Source organism: Eschscholzia californica, unplaced genomic scaffold, assembly GCF_041429995.1.
Source record: "Eschscholzia californica isolate CP2 unplaced genomic scaffold, dmEscCali1.0.p SCAF_2, whole genome shotgun sequence".
NCBI classification, from domain to species: Eukaryota; Viridiplantae; Streptophyta; class Magnoliopsida; order Ranunculales; family Papaveraceae; genus Eschscholzia; species Eschscholzia californica.
Window position 1 is genome coordinate 41288100 of NW_028238309.1, and position 23058 is coordinate 41311157.

General features: G+C 41.5%; 1 protein-coding gene across 1 annotated transcript; it reads left to right on the forward strand.

Annotated features, from left to right (window-relative positions):
• Window positions 1–740: 740 nt before the first annotated feature.
• LOC147557974 (uncharacterized) lies at window positions 741–3983 on the forward strand. The gene is made up of 3 exons (XM_086658976.1): window positions 741–1095; window positions 1552–3263; window positions 3549–3983. The coding sequence occupies exons 1-3, from the start codon at window positions 741–743 to the stop codon at window positions 3981–3983; spliced, it is 2502 nt and encodes an 833-aa protein (XP_086515102.1).
• Window positions 3984–23058: the final 19075 nt, after the last annotated feature.

Here is a 23058-nt window from a genome sequence, read left to right on the forward strand (position 1 = left end):
CGGATAAAGGCAAGAAAACCATGTCCCAAGCAGATGCCCGACCCAAAGAGCCAGAAGAGCCGATTCCAACATTGACTTGCAACATGATCACAGGTGGCTCAGAAGTGAGTGGAGTAAGCCACTCAGCAGCCAAAAGGAGTGCACGAATCGTAGCAAATCCAACTGCCCACTCGACAGAGGCGTCAACCCTAACTTTCACCAACCAAACCATCAGCTTCGTTGACAACGAAGTCTCAGGGCTCGTCAACCCTCATCATGACGCTCTCGTCCTCTCTCTCACTATTGCAAATGTGTTAGTTAAACGTATACTTATTGATAACGGATCCTCCACTAATGTCTTGTTTCTTCATGCCTTGCTAGGAATGGGACTAGAAGAATCGAGCATCTGCCGACGTTCTACTGTCCTTATAGGATTTAGTGGAGAACAGAAGTATACCTTGGGAGAAATCGTGCTACCGGTATATGCAGGAGGAATTAACCTTAGCACCACCTTTGTGGTACTGGACTGCCCATCAGCTTATAACATGATCCTTGGAAGACCTTGGATCCATGAGATGAGGGCAGTACCATCAACATACCACCAAGTATTGAGGTTTCCAACACCTTGGGGAGTACGGGAAATCAAAGGAGACCAAGGAGCTTCCAGGAACTGCTACAAGAACACAATGAAGGCTCCCAAGAAGCCCTTGTAGCAATTACAGAACAAAGTGCCCCTCAACTCAAACCTCAACCAACCAAACATGGAGGAGTTAGACGAAGTCCAAATTAACCCCAACATCCCAGAGCACAAAGTCCAAATTGGAGCACAGCTAGCTCCTACTCTCAGAGAAAAACTCATTGAATTCCTAACCGATAACTCTGATTGTTTTGCCTGGTCTCATGCAGATATGACAGGGATAGACCCCTCTATAATAGTTCATGAATTACAGGTAGACCCTTCCCATACCCCGGTCAGACAGAAAAGAAGGAAATTCGCACCAGAACGCAACAAGGTGATCAACGAGGAGATCCAGAAGCTACTTGATATCGGATCTGTAAGAGAAGTACACTATCCGGATTGGCTCGCTAATGTGGTGGTCGTTAAAAAGAAAAATGGTAAGTGGCGGGTATGTATTGACTTTACAGACTTGAACAAAGCATGCCCGAAGGATTCCTTCCCACTACCTCACATCGACATGCTAGTAGACGCCACAGCCGGACATGAACTCTTGAGCTTCATGGATGCATTCTCGGGCTACAATCAGATCCTTATGCATCCAAACGACCAGGAGAAAACCGCCTTCGTCACGGAGAGAGGTATATTCTGTTACAAAGTCATGCCTTTTGGACTAAAAAATGCAGGTGCCACCTACCAGAGGCTCGTAAACAAAATGTTCGCCAACATGCTAGGCGACACTATGGAGGTCTACATCGATGATATGCTGGTCAAGTCCTTAGTAGCAGAACAACACTTGGAACACCTCAAACAAGCATTTGAGGTACTCAGGAGGTATAATATGAAACTAAACCCGGCTAAGTGTTCTTTCGGTGTGTCCTCTGGAAAATTTCTAGGTTATATGGTGACTCAAAGGGGGATCGAAGCCAACCCAGATCAGATCAATTCGGTGATGGGTATTCCTTCCCCGAAATGCATAAAGGACGTCCAGAAGCTTGCAGGTAGAGTGGCGGCACTTAGCCGATTCATTTCTAGGTCTTCCGAGAGATGCTACTTGTTCTTCACCACTCTACGAAAGGGGAAAAATTTCGAGTGGACACCTGCCTGTGAAGAAGCTCTACAACAGCTGAAGAGATACCTCACTTCTCCACCTTTGCTCTCCAAACCAAAAGATGGAGAGAAACTGTTCATATACCATGCTGTTTCAGAGACAGCGGTAAGTGCAGTACTCCTTCGTGAGGAAGACGGTAAGCAGCTTCCAGTCTACTACACAAGCAAGTCATTGCTCGATGCTGAAACCCGATACAGCCAACTAGAGAAGCTAGCCCTTGCCCTTGTTACTGCAGCCAGGAAGCTGAGACCTTACTTTCAATGCCACCCAATTGTGGTGGTAACAACTTTCCCAATGAAGAATATTCTTCACAAACCAGAGTTGTCTGGGAGATTGACCAAATGGGCAGTGGAGTTAAGCGAACATGACATCAGCTACCAGCCAAGGACAGCAATCAAATCTCAGGTACTGGCCGATTTTATTGCTGATTTTACACCTAACACCTTAGTGCAGGCACAAGGAGAATTGCTCCATCTACAGGAACATAGCCAACTCAAATGGACCTTATCAGTAGATGGTTCCAGCAACATGAATGGAGTAGGACTTGGTGTTGTTCTCACCTCCCCAGAAGGTGACCTAATCCAACAAGCAATAAGATGCGGGTTCAAAGCCACCAACAATGAAACAGAGTACGAGGCCTTGATCGCAGGTATGAACTTGGCAAAGGAGATGGGAGTCCAGAAACTTGCGATAAAATCAGACTCCCAACTCGTAGTTAACCAGCTACAAGGAACCTACCAGGCCAAAGACGTGAAGATGGCAGCCTATGTGTCGCATGTAAAAGAACTACAAAGTCAGTTCACCGAGGTTAGTTTTGAACAGGTACCCAGGCTCGAGAATGGGCACGCTGATGCCTTGGCCAATTTAGGGTCATCAATTCCAACCAAGGATGCACAGACAATACCCCTAACGCTACTTCAGTGGCCGGCAGTATGGAAAACAAAGCCTTCAGAGGTAGCGGTTACAGATGCAGAAGAGACCTGGATGACACCAATAATCAGGTACTTAACTAACGATGAGTTGCCACAGGATCGAAATGAAGCTAGAAGGCTCAAAGTCAAAGCTGCAAGGTTTTGCATCATGGACGGCCAGCTCCTTAAGAGATCATACTCTGGGCCTTACTTGAAATGCATCACCCAAGAGGAATCCAAGTATGTCCTCAAGGAATTACATGAGGGGGAATGCGGTAACCACTCTGGCGGTCGCAGCCTGGCCAACAGAGCACTGACTGCAGGTTACTACTGGCCGACTATGAGAGCAGACTCTACTGACTATGCTAAACGTTGCGACAACTGCCAGAGGTTCGCCCAAACTTCCCACCTCCCTCCAGAGAAGCTAAGTTCGATTCTATCCCCATGGCCTTTCATGAAATGGGGGATGGATATAGTAGGCAAACTACCAACAGCCCCAGGCCAGAGAGTCTACATGCTTGCTGTCACAGACTACTTCACTAAGTGGGTAGAAGCCGAAGCCTACCACCAAATCAGAGACCGCGAGGTAAAAAGTTTTGTTTGGAAACATGTCATTTGCAGGTTTGGAGTTCCCAAGGAGATTGTCACAGACAATGGTTCACAATTTATCAGCTTTGATTTCCAAGACTTCTGCAAGGAGTGGGGAATCAAACTAAGTTTTTCGACTCCTAGATACCCTCAATCCAATGGGCAAGCAGAATCGTCAAACAAAACGATAATGAACTCACTGAAAAAACGACTCAAAAAAGCTAAAGGGGCATGGGCAGATGAACTACCAGGAGTGTTGTGGTCATACAGAACCACTTCAAAGACCCCAACTGGGGAAACCCCATTTTCACTTGCATACGGTTGTGAGGCGGTAATACCAGCTGAAACAGGAGTTCCCTCTGCCCGATACCAGTGGACCACAGAAGAAAGCAATTGGGAGCTACTTAACCATAACCTAGATACGGTAGACGAGGTAAGGGACATGGCGGCAATCAGGAATGCCGCATATCAACAGAAAGCAGCCAAACATTACAACAAGAACGTCAGGGTTCGAACATTCAAAGTTGGCGACTGGGTTCTGAGGAAAGTATTTCAAAATACTAAGGAAACAGGAGCTGGCAAGTTAGCCCCTACTTGGGAGGGCCCATACCTCATTACCAAGGTAGTGGGACAAGGAGCCTACAAACTTCAATCAAAAGATGGCCTAAACATAGGCAATAGCTGGAATGCCGTTCACTTACGAAGGTACTACTTCTAACCTTGAAACTTCTCCTATTTTGCCTTTTTTCCAAAAGATCACCTACTGACTTGGGCGTCGGAGGGTTGTTGGCTACGCCAACAACCACCCCTCACTACCTACGTGTGATGACAGGAACTGTCTCCAAGACACAACAAAGTAGCAAAAACAATAAGAGGCTGGACGTCAGAGTCGAAGTCCAAACCACCAGAAGAGTTCCGCACTTCGACTGGGGGGCATGAGGATACTATAAGAAGACTATGAAGAAACTGAAGAACAATACGGGTTAAACAACCCTCACCTGTCCAACAGGCAACTAAAATCACCAGGCACCTAAGTTGAATGACGAACACTTCTTCATTTGACAACAACAAGATCAACGTACTGTTCATCAAAATTAATTTAGAAGGAACAAAGTCCCGCACTTATTCCTCAAGTTCAATGTAATGTTCTTAAATCTAAGATATCACTTCCGATGTAAACAAAAATTTAGAAATAAAATCTCAAGTATTTATCCAGTAATTACTTGTGTTGTCATTTCACTACAAGGGCATCTAATTACTTGTCTGGAGGAAAACAGTAGGTCGCTAGACGATCCCAAAACACAATAAAGTGTCGGTCGTATCACTTTTATAAGTGAAGATTGGAAACCCATCCAAGACGGGACAACAAGTAGCTAGCCGTCGCCTGAACACAGTAAGGTGCTGGCCGTATCCCGTATGTAAATTAGCATTCAAGTTGGGACAACAAGCAGCTGGCCGTCACCTGAACGCAGTAAGGTGCTGGCCGTATCCCGTGTATGACTTAGGATTCATAATCCATTCAAGTTAGGACGACAAGCTGCTAGCCGTCACCTGAACGCAGTAAGGTGCTGGCCGTATCCCGTGTATGACTTAGGATTCATAATCCATTCAAGTTAGGACGACAAGCTGCTAGCCGTCACCTGAACACAGTAAGGTGCTGGCCGTATCCCGTGTATAACTTAGGATTCATAATCCATTCAAGTTAGGACGACAAGCTGCTAGCCGTCACCTGAACACAGTAAGGTGCTGACCGTATCACTGGTATAAATTATGATTGGTAATCCATCCAAGATGAGACAATAAGTTACTTGCCGACACCTAAACGCAATAAGGCGCTTGTCGTCTTCCCTACATAAGCATAACCACTCAACTAAGGAGAAAAACAACAATAACAAATGTATCCTTGAAGGAAGAGTCTTAAAGAAATCCAGTGGGTTCACTTGAACCGTTAAAATACAAATCCAGAAGTCTAGCTGAACCAAGAGTCAACGACAACATATATCCGACGCGTGTCGTCCAAACAAAAGGGCTGAGCGCCTGACGACACACGATGACGACTACATATAGTTCGTCAACAACAACATATATCCGACGTGTGTCGCCCAAACAAAAGGGCTGAACGCCTCACGACACACGACGACGACCAAATATGGTTCGTCACATAGAAAAGAAATCAACAACGCACATAGTATTTCTAGACAAGTCAAGTAAAGGAAAGCACTAATGAGGCGAACTACCTCCAGTTGCATCATCGCCCCTCATCACCTCATCCATATCTATCGTCATCTCTCCCGCCCGCTTCTCCGCCAAGAGCTCCTCGTAACGAACCCGCCAGGCCTCTATGTTATCATCCATATCCCATTTGTCGGGCCCATGCTCGCGGTACTCGACGAACAAGTCTGCACGAGTTCGTAACGCCGCGTCAGTCGCGATCTGATCTCTCTCACGGGGAAATTCATCAACTAGCTGTTGGTTGTACGCCGCTTCTCGCTCCAACACAGTGTACCGCCCCCGAAGATCCTCCAACTCTCTCTCCCGGGCACGCATCCTGTCACCCTGCTCCTGAAAGGAAACCACCTGGCTGTCGTAGCGAGTCTGCAACCTGGAGAATGATCCCGTCAACTCTGCAACTCGGTCAACACTCTCGCTCAACTGACGACGGGAGGAGATCGATGCCATGAGAGCCTACCAAGACCCAAAACAAAGATGAGCATGTAAATATAACAAAAAATAGTTGCAACTGGGGTAAGAGGTAAATACCTGGTATTGGTGCGAAACACCAAAGTCTGCACCCCCGCAGGGACCATAAGCAAGGAACTTCTGATGATCCTCAGAAGAGAGCAGCTGGTCCCCTCCAGTAGATAAAAAGGTGGAACCATCAAAAGGAGAAGCAGAAGGATGATGCCTCCACATGGGAACCTCACCAGAAGACCCAGACAGAGGTATCGCCGAATAAACCGGCTCTGAAGCTGGGGCCTCCTCGGTAACAGGAGTAGACGAAGAAGAATGAGGAAGAGAACTCGAACCGGTACCTGCCTTGGACCTCTTCCTCTGGCCACCCTTCCGGATGTCCGCATAAGCACCAGGGATGTAGCCGGAACCCACCATTTCTGACGATGAAAAAGACTCTGTACTCGCTGCGGGAGGTGAGAATAAGATCGGCGCACTAAACACCTCTTGGGAATGACGAAGCGCACTCTGTATCTCGACAGCCGCAGCAGGAGGAGGAACTTGACCAACCAAAGTTCTACCAGGGACGAAATCCCACAGAGGAGTTGATGAAATAAGAGAATGAGACAGAAGGAAAGCGCTACTTCTCTCGGGGTCACGTCGTTCCAGCAGTTGGGAGATCCTCTCTTTCCAGCCACGAAGCTTCGCAACGTTCTGATTATTGAACGTACAATCTGTCAAGAAGGTGATACAACATTAGGCAACAACATACATGGCGTACTCAAAATAAATGGTAACATACTTACGGGCGTCTTGCCAACGGGAAGGAATCTGACCTATCCCCCGGTCACCGAACACCAGGTCACCACGTGCAAGAAAATAATTGGTTTTCCACTTTCGATCGGTATCCGGCAAACCAGTGATCAAAAGAACACCAGGTTTTCGCGGCTTGATGCCATACCGACCCTTGTCCCTAGAGTGACTCGCCAAGTGGTAGAAGCGGAGGACATCGTTCGCTGAGAGATCTACGCTTTGTAGGTAGGCCAACACTTCCAAACACAACAAAAGCCTCCACGCGCCAGGCATGAGCTGCGAAGGAGCTATTTCGTAATGATCTAAGACCCCGTGAACCAAGCGGGGGATGGGGAATCTAAATCCCATGGAGAAAGGAGTCGTGTACAGTGCGGTCCAGCCGCCATGATCCTCGTCAATCAGCTCATCGGGTTGAGGAAGCCTGAGCTCTATAGAGCCGGGAATGTTATACATGAATCTCACATTCTGAAGCCCCTCCTCCGTAATAGTGGAGGCCGGGTTTTCAGATAAGCGCTTCAAGGATGCGCTTTTTCGCGCCAACATCCGTCTAAATTCGGAAGGATCTGGCGCGTTAGTCGGATCAGAGGAACTACCGTGCTGACGGTGACTCATCTCAGAAGGCAAAGTCTGTATGGAAAATGGACAAGGTTTCAGATCCTACAACGACTAACTGAGGCTAAGGAAGTGAGCAATAGCTGGCTTGGTATGCAATATTTAGTTTGGTGTGTGCAGTCAGTTAATCGAGCTAAGTGATAACCCACTCAAGGTATCAAACCTAGCAGCAACCCACTCAAGGTATCAAACCTTGCAGTAACTCACTCAAGGTATCAAGCCTAGCACTAACTCAGTCAAAGTATCGAACATAGCAACAACTCGGTCAAGGTATCTAACCTAGCAACAACTAACTCAAGGTATGAATCTCAAAAACACATGCCAACAAATAAGGAAAGTAACTTTGAAGATCAAACGCTATAAACACTCAAGAACGATTCAAAAATAATTGAAGAACACTAAAATTCAATCAAAGAACTCAACAAAATCAAGTAGGAAAGAGAAAAATACCTTATGAAGGTGAAGAATCCCAAGAATCTCTCTCCAAGCTCCAAATGGCAAGTGAAAAAATGGCCTTACACCTCTTTTTATAGGGTCCAACCCAAGGGGTACCCCCCAACTCCTTCCCGCAAGGTAGTCTTTCGCGCAAATACATTCGAGCACTGATACGTGAAGAACATAGGCGTCCCAAGGACCCAAGACATGTCTGAGGCATACGCGGGAACCGAGTGGGCGACACTCGGACAAAACGAAACGGAGAGAGCTGATCGTCCAAACAAAGTGCGACAGACCATTTGTCGTCCGAACGGCAAACGCGCCGGAAGAAGCTGGCCGTCCGGACGGTCGGCACGCAAGAGAGTGCTGGCCGATCAACGGCCAGCCCGCGCGCAGGAGAGCGCTGGCCGTTGAACGGCCAGCCCGCGCGCAGGAGAGCGCTGGCCGTTCAACGGCCAGCGTGCGCCCACGTGGCGCGCTCCTGTGCGAGCGCGCAGGAGCGCGCTGGGCGTTCCGCAAAACGCCCAGCGCGCGCCACGTGGCGCGCTCCTGTGCGATCGCGCAGGAGCGCGCTGGGCGTTCCTCAAACGCCCAGCGCGCGCCACGTGGTGCGCTCCTGTGCGCCCATGCGCAGGAGCGCCCTGGTCGCACTCCGGGCGCCCCGCGCGCCCCCATTGCGCCCGGCGCCCAACAACGTACTGCCAGCGCCCGAAACATCTGATTTTTTCGCGTGGCACCCCATCTCGCGACCAATTTTCCGTCAAACGAATCTTCCCGCGATTCTGACAGACCAAGTATCCGAAACCTACCGGCACCCCAATAATACGAGCAGGACACTCAACCTCGAAACAGCCATCGCTACGATGCAAAGTGGCACTCCCGCTAGTAAAATATGATCGAGACGCGCACTCCTCCGCTGACACGGTCATACCTCACTACTCTCTAACTCCGCATCCGGACTTAGAGAGTGGGGGGCAAATTGTATGGGCAAATATCCGCCCCACGAGGTGCCCAAAGAATTTATGAACAACCGCTTCGTAAGGATAAAATCCGCGAAGCTTGATAAGGAGGCCCGGTAACGGCCCAAGACGCTAGCATGATCACCAGATCCATACCCGCTTAACACTAAGCGTATCTGACACGTGTCGCGCAATAACCACCTCCTAGTACTAAGCTATCTGACGGCTAGAAGGTTATCGCGCAATCCATAACCGCACTAATGGTGAATATTCCGTATCTTCCACTTAAAGACGGACGTTACCGGCCAGTAGCTTATCGCACACGCGGTAGCATCCTGACCGTCCCCCAAGAGATTCGAATTCTCATCTGACGGTCAGTACGTCAGATCCCCTATCTCTTAACGTACTTCCATGAGTAATGTCACAGAATAATTACATCGGTTACGAGCTGACCGTCATCAAGACGACCCTCCTCTACCACTATAAATACAAGAGGCTACAACCAGACCAAGGCATCCAACATTCGACAATAGTACTCGAGTAGTCTAATCCATTCTCTCCACTCACTTACTCTCTCATAAGCATCTCAAAGGTCTTTCGATTCTCTCAAAGTCTCTGACTCTTCATCTTAGAAGTTTGGAGATAAGAGTCTGGTAGTCACGAATCGAGCGATAACTAGCTAGCCGTATCGACACCATACGACCATCACCTTATTGCACAAGAGCTTTCTGGTCTGATATATCTTCCATCCAACGGTAACGAGCTGACCGTAACACCCATCCAGCAGTAACTAGCTGGCCGCATCACCATCTTAATACGGCCACCCCCTTACCGCATCACTCACCTAGCGATAAGACGCTTGGCGTATCGTCATCATCCATCCATCGATCCTCACCGTCCGATCCATTTACGACCAGCACCTTATTGCTGACCCCTTTACGACCAGCACCTTATTGCTAGTCTCTTTTACGACCAGCGAGTTAACGCCAATATTTCATCACCATCACCCTCGTAATTACAGTAAGTATATCATTACCGTGGGGATCTGTTCCGACAACTCCACGAGCCGAGACACCTAAGCACTCTGACGACGGTTACATCCTTATCGCCCACTTTCACTTTATTTATATTTGATCGAGTAATCTGACTTGACCGTCGGAGCCCCCTTAGGCCGGCACCATCCCGGTGTCCCAGAGGCTTCACGATCTCTTCTCTCTTTTTGTGTGCAGGTTCTTTTCGACACGTAGCCGGTCCCCGAAGCATCCGACCCGACCCGACAAGACATTTGACCGTCGACCCGTTGACTGTCAGACTTTCCGACCCGTAGACATTTTACCGTCTACAGTCCATGTTTGATTAGCCTCTAAGGCTGCAATTTCTTTTTCCATTGCCTCACGCCAGTGAGGGGATTTGACTGCCTGAGAGAATGAAGTAGGCTCAACTGTAGAGATTACAGAGTTAAGGAAAACCTGGTGAGAGGCTGAAAATTGATTAAAGTGAAGATAGTTAGTGAGTGGATAAGTAACAGTAGAAGAAGGATAGGAGTGACAAACATAATCGTCTAGGTGCGTCGGGGGACGACGGAGGCGTGAAGGCCGAAGGGAATGAGGTGGAGATGACGGTGCCTCTAGAGGTAGGGACGATGGTGCCTCTAGAGGGACCGGCCGGTCATCGAAAGATGGTGGGCTTGATGACCGAGACCGAGGAGGCCCGGGAGTGCTCGTAGGGCGAGAAGGAGAGGGCGGATCGAGAGTGCCGGAAAGGGCATGAGCTGAATCATTGATCCTAGTTGGTGTGCCTATAGGTAGACCGGTTGAGTCCGAAGGAGAAGAAGGAGGAAAGATGAATGAGCCATCATCCGGAATGGAGATCATCGGATGTGTGTGAACCAAAGGAGGGACCCGACCGGTTGTGATCATGGGAAATTTGTTTTCATGGAAGACAACATCACGAGAAGTGATGATTTTTCGAGAATTGAGATAAAAAACGCGATAACCTTTTTGACTGTTGGGGTAACCAACGAAAATACCCGGAGAAGCACGGGAATCGAATTTGGTTTTGACCAATGGTCGTCTAGTAAAACATAGACAACCGAAAACCCGAAGATGATCAAATGTGGGAGGAGATCCCAATAACTTTTCATGAGGAGAAAGACCTTTTAAAGTGGGTGTAGGCAATTTATTAATGAGGTAAACTGCCGTGAGAACACACTCACCCCAAAAGGAAAGTGGAAGATGAGCCTGAAGGCGAAGAGAACGTGCCACCTCTAGAATGTGTCGATGTTTTCTCTCGACGATTCCATTCTGTTGTGGAGTATGAGGACAACTAGTCTGATGGAGAATTCCCTTTTTGCGGAACCATGATTGGATGTCATTGTTCATAAATTCGGTACCATTGTCTGAGCGAATGGTTTGAATTTTGGGAACTAGGATCGTTCCTTGTCCGGATTTGAATTGAGAGATGGACGAATTGAATTGAGTAGATATATAATTGGAAAAATTCTTGATTAGTCTAAAGGTGTCGGATTTGTGGGACATTAAAAATATCCAAGTACAACGAGTAAAGTCGTTTACTAAAGTGAGAAAATAACGACAGCCGGAATGAGAGGGGACAGAGAATGGTCCCCATAAATCGGCATGAACGAGTTCAAAAGAACGAGAAGTCGATGTATGACTTAAAGGAAAAGGTAAACGTGTAAATTTGGACAAAGGACAAATTTCGCACGGAATTTTATTAAAAGAAATTAACTTCATACATGGAGTTTTGGAAACTAAATACTTAAAAGAAGTAAAAGAGGGATGTCCTAGGCGCCAATGCCATATATCGGAAACATCTTTATTGATACTAGTATTAGGAACTGAAAACGAACAAATCTTAAGGTCCGTGCGAAGAAAATAAAGGTCATCATGGAGATCACCAAGTCCAATCGTCGCCTTCGTCAATTTGTCCTGAAAGACACAAGAACCAGAATCGAATGTTACCAAACATCGAAGAGAAGTAGTGATTTGAGAAACAGAAATTAAATTGATTTTAAATTCTGGAATGTATAAAACATTATGAAGTAAAAATTGTTTATTGAAAACAATCGTTCCAATATGATGAACTTTAATGCGTGAACCATCCGGAAGACGGACAAAGTAATTAGATGGGGCATTAGTATAATAGGAGAAGCGAGATAAGTGACAACAAATATGTTTGGCAGCGCCGGAATCGATAACCCAAGGGGAGGATGAAAAAGAAATACCTGAGAGATTAATGTCCGAACCCGTGAGATTAATTCCAGGTTCGGCTTGACTAGGTGCTGATCGGTGGGTGCCTGCAGAATTCTGGTGCTGATCGAGCATGGACAGCAGCCCACGGTACTGTTCATTGGTGAGGCTGGTGGCTAGAGGCACACCCGTGTTCAGCTCGGCATCGGCAGGGGCAGTCACGGTGGCTGCCACCGAACCGGCTGGTCGGTTTTGCCGTGGGCGAGGTTGCTGGCCTTGTCGGTTCGGGTATCCATGGAGTTGGAAGCAGGTAGCCCGTACATGACCGTGTTGTTGACAATAATTGCAAAACGGACGTGGTCGCTTAGGACGTTGACCGGTTGATTTGTCCATGCGAGGTAGTCGTTGGTCATTGTAGGTGGCAAGAGCGGCGGCTTCCGGTGGAGTTGAAGTGGCGGCCATGATGTTTTGTTGGATCTCTTCTTGCTTAACAAGAGAATGAATTTTCAAGATCGAAGGAAAAGGATCCATTAACAAAACTTGACTTCGAATAGCCGAAAATCTATCATGTAGTCCTTGAAGGAATTCCATGGCGCGTTCTTGATTGGTACGATCAAGTAATGATTTTCCTTGACCACAAATACATGGATCGACCACCATGAGAGATTGTAACTCATCTTGGAGAGTTTAGTAAAATAGGAAGATACATCATGTCCTTCTTGTTTGAAGGAAGAAATTGCCCGTTTTAATTGATAGATTTTGGGAGCATTGGTTTGGAAGAACCTTTCGTAAAGATTACGCCAAATATCGGCGGCACTTTCATCATATAAAACAGAAGAACGAATATCCGGAGCAATAGAGTTGATAATCCAACTACTAACGAGATCATTACACCTTCCCCATGAGTGTAATTGAGTTGGAGAAGTGGGTTTGGGAATAGAACCATCTACAAACCCGAATTTATCTTTAGCTCGAAGAGCCATCTTCATGGCTCTTGACCAAGAGGCATAATTATCTCCGGATAATAATGGAGTGATGAGAATAGTAGTTGGTGAATCAGAGTGATGAACATCAAACACCGGATTAGGTGGAGAGTTTGGAGTATAGTCTCCAGAATCGATATCAGTAGTAGTCATGATAGAAGATATTGATTTTCAAAAAAAAATTGGCTCTTATACCACGTGAAGAGGTAAATCACCTCTTGATAATAGAAGATTATAATTAACTGACCACAGAGAGAGAGAGAGAGAGAGAGAGAAATCGTGTGGGAGAGAGAGAGATGGGAGAAAGAATTCTCTGTGTGTTTATTCATCTAGTTTACATGAGTATTTATAGGTTTACATGTAAGTTATATATAGAAGTAAATCTAGGAAACATGGAAACTTCCTTTAACAAGTTATTACATAAAATGACAATTAATAGTTAGGAAACTATTAATAATTAGGAAACCCTAATTATAACCGGTTGGGCTTCCTCTTGCTAGTCGGCCGGTCATCCCATGATGTTGGTGGGCTTGTGTATTCTTGGGCCTGGTGATATATCTTAACAGTGAGATTAACATTTCCCTTAAACACCAAACAATGATGAAAGAGTCAACTTAAAATAGTTAATGTAGTTTTATTAGTAGTTTAATTACATGCAAATTTATCCGACCCCTATTCTACGAGAAAGTGGCGGGTCCCACTAGTGTAAGAGGACTCCCTCAACTTCATTAGTAGGTGATGGCTCCTAAATTATATCTACTTATGATTTAATTAGTATTTAAACTGCATATTAGTCTAAATTTTCATGAAAACCTAAGAAGGATGGGGGTGAAGGTAGTCTAATTAGTTATTAAACAAAAATCTGATTGACTCTAAATAGATTTTTTTCCCATTGATTATCTTTTCTGTATTTCTTTTGTCTATCTCAATAGCACAAATAATAAGTCGGTTGATCTACTTAGGTTTTGAAACTCTCCTCTAACTCTCCCAAGTCTTCTTCATATTTTTTTTTTTATGTTTAATTAAATAAATCATGAGAATATCAATCTAATTAAATAATGATTTTGAAACTTTTAGTGAAAGCAACAATAGTCCAAGTACTTATTATGAATGAGTGGTGCAACATTATAACAACTATATAACATTTGAAGATTCTTTTTGAGAGCATAAGTAGACAGTCAACATAATTTAGAGAGAGAAATAAGAGATCTGGTGAGAGGTCACCTCTAAATTTCCAGCCTGTAGTTATGAACTTAGGGTTACCCTACCTATTGTTCTTCTGTTGCTACACCAACAAACAAGTTCTAATATATCTCATCAAAAAAAAAAAAGTTGTAGTATATATTTTTCTTTTTAAATCTTAGGCAGACCCTCTAAGATGCCATGTGTCAAGTTTCTAATTGAGAATCATGAATAATTTGATTGCTCTGTTTAATTTTGTGCCATTGGATTGTGCTCTTTTCCGTTTGTGATTTTAATCCTGATTTGGAAATGTTTGAGAATTTTCCTATAGAAATTATATGAAAGGGTCTTAAGTTGGGCATCATTTAGTTGCTTTTCATTTTTTTATCTTAAACTCTTGAATATATTTTCAGCTTTCAAGACAAGTTTCAATTTGAAAAGAAATTTGTTTTAAGATTTGAATTGATAAGTAAACAATGGAAGTACTCATATGCTACGAGTAAATAACACATCATTTCAGATTTCATATTCAGAGTTAACAAAAAAAAAAAAAAACAAACAACACCTACATCTTATATAATTAGCCATCTATTATAATAAAACAACTTAGTTAACTATGGATAAGCATGACTGTCTATTTATGATAAGCTTAATAAAGATGAGATCGTGGACTAGGATATGTTAACAAACTATTTTTAAAAATCTTTGTGTAATTATACCAAGGGAAATGATAGAGTGACTTAGAAATTGGTACTTAGAGGGTGACATATTTCCTTATTTACACAGCTGGGCACTAAAATGCCCAAAAAATTTGGGCTCTCTAGCATCTCCCACCAAGGGAAATGATAGAGTGACTTATACCAATGGTTAAATGATTAATTTAATCTTTAATTCCCCACATTTTTAGTTGAGAGAAACAAAGGGAAGGTAGTTTAAATCCAATTTCACTTTTTATCTAACCACTTTAGAGACTAGTATGACAAAGAAGAAAAGTTAATGGGGGTTATTTAGGGAAAGCAAGAATGTCCAGATCAGATAACTCGCGTTTTAATCGAGCCAAAAGATAAGATCTAACAACCAGGCTATGCAACCATTGGTATCTTGTTGAGATGCCACCGCGTCGAATCGACGATCACGTTCCACCTGCGTCGGCGATGGGGTGGCATAACCCGAAATCAACATCAAACAACTATTTGGCCTCGTATGTTGGGCAAATTTGGGACTAATCTAAGGAATCTCTTTTCTTCTACGCTTTTCAAGCCAGTTCTGACGCTTCAGATTGCATCCGACCAAGAAAAGTTGAAATTCACACTCTTCCAACATGTATGTTCTAAAAACCAAAAGATATGTCCCTAATGCATGCACATATTCAATTCTTATAAATAAGATCCAAAACAACTCTAATTAATTTCGTGTTCTCTAGTGCATTCAATACTAAGAGTTCTACATTCTTGTGTGTCAAAAGTATTAACTCTATAAAGAAAGTCATGAGCATTCTAATGTGTCTTGAATATCACTTTTGTGGGAGTATCATATCGATCATCCAGTCTTTCCTTCTTTTCTAAATAATTAAGCACTCTGTGTGTGTCTGGAAAACAAACTATAGTTCTGAAATATGAAATCAAAAGTATGAAATCAAAAGTATGAAACCGAAAAATTCTAATGTGTCTAGAGTACGAAATTGAGAACATCCCATTATGTCTAGAATCTACAATCAAATGCTTTTTAGTATGTCTACAATCTAGTTACTGCACTCAAAATCATTGTATTGAATCCAGAATTGAGTCCGAAAGCATCCTAATGTGCCTAATAAAAGACAAACCTGAAGTCCGAAGTTATCTTGAAACCAAGTCAGAAGTTATCTAGAAACCAAGTCAGAAGTTAATAAGGTCAAGTCAGAAGAAGTCAAAAAGATCACACAGCTTACAAAAGTTCATCCGCTTTCAAAAATGTGAAATACCACCATAACTCTAGAAGGAAGTCCTTGAATCATAGGACATACATCCAACTACTGGTACTTTACATGGGCTTAATATATCTTAAAGAAAGATAATTCATTATCGAGACCCACTTCCCTCTATCTTGGTTATTTCAGAAAGAAAATCCGGTTGTCTTGAAGGCCTGGATACTTCCATAATTTTGAGCAAAAAAGGAAATTCATCATCGCCTCCAGTAAATTTCTCTTACGTTTTAAGCATTTCGTGGTTTATCTTACTTTATAACATTTTTTAAGATGTTGTTTTATCCTTGAAGATGTTGTTTCATCATTGATAAACATTTGACGTACACCATAAATATTCTTCAAAATAAATTATCATTTTTTCCATAATGTAAGTATTGTTGGAATCGGAGTCGATTTTGGATTGGTTCAAGTCGTCAAACTCAGAAAAGAAGCACACCATTGCGTTCGTCTCGTCGAGCTCTTAAGTTTAGACTCAAGAAGCACTCAAATCCGATTCCGGATGAATGAGATATTCAAGTCTGAAGTTTGGACGGAAAATGGTTAAGTTAGGGACCAAAAGGAAATACGGAAAAGTTTGTCTGGGGACCATTTACGCAAAGCGAACACGGCCGGATCTGATGGAAGGCGTTCGCTCCGCGCAAATGCGGAAGATCCAACGGATCTGGTTAAGCCCGTGTTGGGCAAGGAGTGGGACATTTCCCGAACCTCAATCCAACGTTTGTTTTCCTTTAGATGTCGGGCTAGTTTCGGGATACCTCTTGTGATCTAACGGAGGGCGTTTTCTCCGCGCTTTTGAGCAAGATCTAATGGTTCAAATCTCAACCGACAGGATCTGTTGCTAAAGAAGTGACCCGTCACTTTATTTCTCAACAGATGCGTCCCTAAACCCAACATAATTGTCCCTTATGAATGCATCTATTCGAAACCTATTTATAGGACCCAAATCAACTCCAAATTTCAATCCGTTTTTTCCAGAGTGTCAAGCATAGTTATAAGATCATATTAGAGTGTCTAAGAGAGAGATTTAGCAGAGTTTTCAAGGAGTTTCATAAGCAAGAAGTTTGGTCCATTTGCATTAAGTCAGAGGTTAGTATACTTTCAAGTTCGACTGCTTTCTGATTCGAAGTACCATTGAATCGTAAGGTAATCGTTGTATCCTGGGAGACAAACGCCGGTAATTGTTTGGTACTATACAGGGCGTCAATTGTCTTAAGGAAAGAGGAATACCTCGCCTCGATTAAAAAAAAAAAAAATTATTCTTCTTCTTATCCTCTGATTTTTCTTTTTCTTTTTTTAGTCTATCTGATTTCTTAATCAAAGACATTCTGATTTTTCAAATCAGAAGTGTGTTGATTTTTTTAAAGTAATAAATCTGTAAACACAGAAGGATACAATTCCTCTTTCCGATCTTAAATCGATAGTGAGATTCGACTACGAATCATTTGTTCTGGATAATAGACATTATCGGTTAGAAATACGAAAGATATTGAGTTGTTTTATTCCTTAGTTTTTCTCCATTAATTTGGAAAGAAAGTGTTTTTGATTGATTTACAAATAAAATCAAAGTAGTAACCAGTTTCACCAGTGATCCGGTTAGAGACTCGTTGAGTCAACTCGTTAAATCGGTACACTGAAACCAACAAGTATAAAAACCAATCACTTAAGCATTTTCGCTTCATTCTTCCCTCGATGCACTTCTTCAGAAAAAATCGATAATTACACACCAAAAAAAGTCAGCATTAAGAAGACAAACATACTCAATGAAGAAAAACAGAATATTTAAGAGACATAGAAAGATTCATGTAAATAATATTAAAATTCTAAGAGTAGCGTAAATATATTTCGAGCTTCTCTTGGATGTTTAAAACAAATGAAAACTTTGATGCTAATTATTTTGAACACTTGAAGTATGCACAACGTATTAAAAATTCCCTGAAAATTTTTGAAGCATCACATAAATATAAAAATGCTACATTTATTGTCGATTGAAAATTTCAGGGGTTAACACAAAATATGTCTCATCACGTCAGACGATACGAGATATTTTCAAAAGTAGGAGGATCTTCGAAGATTTGACCAAACAAGGTCAACTTTGAGCAAAAAAGAGTCTTTGAAACAAAATATAAAAGGATTCATCCACAAAATAACATCTTCAGAGATGAAACAAAAACAAAGTGTTATCAAGTCAAAGAAACCTAGAAATGGTAAAAAAAAATTCTGGAAATGTGACATATATAATTTTATGAATTTTTCCTTAGGAGGAAGCCAAATTCTAGAGAGAAAGTTTTCAAGAAGATCTATAAGATAGTTATGATTCAAATATTGGTCATCAGACCGAGTCAATAAGCAAAAGAAAAACCAAAAATCAAAGGGGTCGACCCGTGTTCAACTCATCAGGGAGGTGGATCCAAATGAGATTTTTCACCTAAGTCCGAAATTGGGAGGTCCACACGTGTTTCTTAAGAGCTTTAAGCCCTGCTCTGACTCTAAAAATAAATAGGTCAACTCTGGTCATAGCTCTGTTCTGGATCTTGGAGCAGTAGGAAGGTCTGCAGAGATCAACTAGACCCTTAAGTTCGTCTTTCTTCAATGCACTAAAAGGCGAATTTGAGTCTTGGTTTTCCAAACTAAGCTCTAGCTTGATATAGGATTCAGGGCGGAGAAATTAACAAAATCTAAGTAACGAAAAGACAAGAATATGCCGAAAAATAACTTTCCACAAGCAATCTACAAAGTCGGTAGGAACGCCTATCAAATACGAAATGCAAATAAGGAAACTTATACTCGCCAAAGCATGGTCTCATCAAAAGGTGGTGGATCTTCACTGCGTTATCTCAGTCGCTCATCGTAGTCGGTTAACCGAGGCTACATGAAGCTACAAGTTCACCCTAATTAACAAGGTAAGTGTTGGGTTATGGTGTCTCCTAGTGTTCTAAGCGGAATCTCGGAGATTTGATGTCTAACACTAGTATTCCCAGGATCTCATGCATAAGCTAAATATAAACTAAGTAAATAGAGATTATTACCTTAATCGCTATTTTTCCTCGAACCTTTCCGGTTGAATAAGATGATCAAGAGCTCCAATTGTAGCTCCTCTACTTGAGACACCCGAGTTATCACTGATCTCCCACCTTTAAGTTATCTAGAACTTTAATGGTGGTTAGACGAAGAACACCTTCTTCCTTAGACTAGATTGATAGTTGGGAACTATTCTCTCTTTCTTACTCTACTTGATGTTGTAGAATAAGAAATCTCCTTGAAAATTTTCACATCTAAATCTCTTCTAATGAGGGCCTTAGATAGAATTTCGAAGTTAGAGTCCAACTCTAATTAGGTTTCCTAAAAGACCAAAATAGAAGGAGGTTTAGGATTTTAAGAAAATAAATACTAATTTCTATTTTATTTTACAACTATTGTGGTCGGCCAAGATATGCCCTAAAAGGGCAGATCTGGTCGACTCTATTAGTGTGGCCGGCCAAGGCATGGCCGGCTCACTAATGGGCCCTTAAAACCCTTTTAAGTCCCAGACCCAAATACCCCTTTATTCGGGCCTTCGTACTATCTTTGCCTTAACTTTCTCTTGGCCTTTTGGACATATTTCCATATCTAATCCGTGTATATATGTCTCATCCCTCTAGTCATATCTTTCAATCAAGTAGACACTCTTTGATGTAACTCGATGTAGGATCCGAACGAAGTTAGCCGTGAATTACCTTGTAATCCGGTGATCGTAGTTGGTTTCTAGCTAAGCACTACGATCTTTAAATCATCCGGACTTGATGATCTTCTTCATCAATTGTCCTATCCGACAAATTGTTTGCGTTGCATCTTTGGTCGAAGGACATCTCCTTTAGTAAGTTCAATCTCTAAACCTAGACTTTAACTTCATTTCTTTAACTGCAAAAACACCTTTACTAACTTGAGCCCCTGAGAGGTTCGCTCTCTCCCAAAATCACGAAGAGTAATTCTTTGTTTGGTTCGATGAATCTTCATATCCTGAGTGATAAACTAAAAGCCATTTTTATACATCATCAATAGTCACGTTAGACGCAGTAAAAGAATTACCGAATTTCCCAATAGTTCTAAAAAATGCATGTAGTGAAAAAACTAAATGTTTTAAGTAACTACGGGTTGTTCCAGACATCCTTTACATATGCTAAAAACAAATTTTACGAATAGACAAAACCTGAAAAAGATCAAAACTATATCTTTATCTAAAGATCATATCTGGAGTTTTACAAACTAAATCTAAAGCTTAAACAAACACCAAATAAGGTTCTAGAGAGGTAAAATCTAAAAAAAAAATCGTAAGTGAATTTGAAAAAACTTTAAGAAAGAATGTTGTTCTTAACCCTTCAAGTAGAAGTTAAAAATGAACTAAAGTAAAATAAACAAAAAACATAAACCAAATGGGGTAACAAAAGGAGATGAAGGAAAAACATGAAAAAAGATTGAATAACTTACCTTATCTTCAAATATGAGCTAATAAATCTGATTCAAGGTTAACCCTGCCTTTTATGAGGCCCGAAGAAGATTTGACTTAAAGGAGTTGTGGCGAATTATATTGTACATACACATAAAAATAGTATAGGGCCACATTTATCAAATCTTCTTGGGGCCTCGTAAAAGGCAGGGTTGAACCTGAACCAGATTTATTAGCCATATTTGAAGATAAGGTAAGTTATTCAATCTTTTTTCATGTTTTTCCTTCATCTCCTTTTGTTACCCCATTTGGTTTATGTTTTTTGTTTATTTTACTTTAGTTCATTTTTAACTTCTACTTGAAGGGTTAAGAACAACATTCTTTCTTAAAGTTTTTTCAAATTCACTTACGATATTTTTTTTTTTAGATTTTACCTCTCTAGAACCTTATTTGGTGTTTGTTTAAGCTTTAGATTTAGCTTGTAAAACTCCAGATATGATCTTTAGATAAAGATATAGTTTTGATCTTTTTCACGTTTTGTCTATTCGTAAAATTTGTTCAATAATTTACACAGGTTTTCACAAGGGATCGACGTTTAAAAAGTGTTTACATGATGATTTTTAACTGCAAACATTTTAGTTACATAATATGTAAAAACTTTAAGAAAGAATGTTGTTCTTAACCCTTCAAGTAGAAGTTAAAAATGAACTAAAGTAAAATAAACAAAAAACATAAACCAAATGGGGTAACAAAAGGAGATGAAGGAAAAACATGAAAAAAGATTGAATAACTTACCTTATCTTCAAATATGAGCTAATAAATCTGGTTCAGGGTCAACCCTGCCTTTTATGAGGCCCGAAGAAGATTTGATAAATGTGGCTCTATACTATTTTTACGTGTATGTACAATATAATTCGCCACAACTCCTTTAAGTCAAAACATTTTTCTAACGATCTATAAATTTTTTAAGGCTCCACTTTTATATCCAAATTTGTACAAATATTTGTACTCTTACATATCATGCTTAGACATGTCTTTTGCATAATTGTTCATAATTTACACAGGTTTTCACAAGGGATCGACGTTTAAAAAGTGTTTACATGATGATTTTTACCCTGAAGAATATGAAGTTCAATCCAATTATCATATGTAATTTTTACATATTATGTAACTAAAATGTTTGCAGTTAAGTTGTGTAAAAAATGTTCTTACACAACCTTTCTAGACAAAAAGAATTTCAAAATTTTGTCAACGATATCCTAAATCTCTAGATGTTTTTTTTTTAGGTTCGCGTTCTTCGTTAATGAGATTCTTATTTCGATTGTTATAAATAAGTTGATGCGAATGATTTAAATTATTTTCAACAAAAAATCATTTATATTATTTGTTCTCGCTGATATTATTTATATGCTTCTTTATGATACATTGTCAGAGTTATGATCTTTTGTATCAACTCAAAGTTTAAAACCCTTTCTAGTTTTTCTCCTTAAAATACTCTAAGAGAGTTTATTCTTGAGTTTCCAGAAGTAAGAGGGAGGGAGAGCGAGAGAAAAATGGGGAGAGATATGAATGAAGGAGTGAGCGGCGAAGACAAAGAAGGTGACAAAAAGGGAGGGATCAAGGGATGTGTTTGTGACTCGCTGACAAATGTCTGAACGAAAATGCTCATATGCAAGTCATGTATAAACACGGACGAGAGAAAGGATAAAAGAGAACAATTTGAAATAAAGTAAAAACGTAAAAGGAGTAAGTGGAAATTGATGCTAAAGTTTGTTGACGAAATTACAATTTTGGGGCCAAATTTGAGTGTTTGACAAATACGAGGGTTAGAGATTACATTTGGTAACAACTAGGGACCATCTCGCAGGCCCTGGATTGAGCCTCGCTTTGGGCCCAGGGCTGGCCTTGATCTAGTTTACCTGGTAACTGGATTTCAAGATTTCTGCCAAGTTAGGAATTACCTGGTTGTAGGACAAAAAAGAAATCAAAGTGGTTTTACCTGGTAGAAAAAACAATATTAAAAAGAAGGGAGTAGAGAGGTAACATCCCTTATGTGGACCAACATCACATTTTTATTTATCTTTGGAGTCTTGGCTTGTTGTCCTAATATTTTTCGACCTTAAAAGCCTAAACTCATGGATTTGTCGAAGGATATCAGAGGTTAATTTCTTAGAATTTTTTTTCTTCCAATTGGATTAGTAAGCAATTGTAAAAATTTTAGAAAATGGTTTATATGTAAGAATCTCTCAAAACCCATGCAAAAGGGGAGGTAATGATTTTTCTAAATTAGGGATTAGCTTTTAGTACGAAACTATATTTATATAGTAAGGGAGGATGATATCTGTTTTAGATCTACGACTAAGATTATACCTCTCAAACTTATCTCTAAAGTTGAGAATAAATCTCTCAAATTTATCTTCAAACTCTCTTCAATGGCTAAGATTACATATCTCAAACTTACCTCAAAGGATTAAGCTTATACCTCTCAAACTTGTCTTCAAATCCCCTTCAATGGCTAAGAGTACACCTTTCAAACTTATCTCT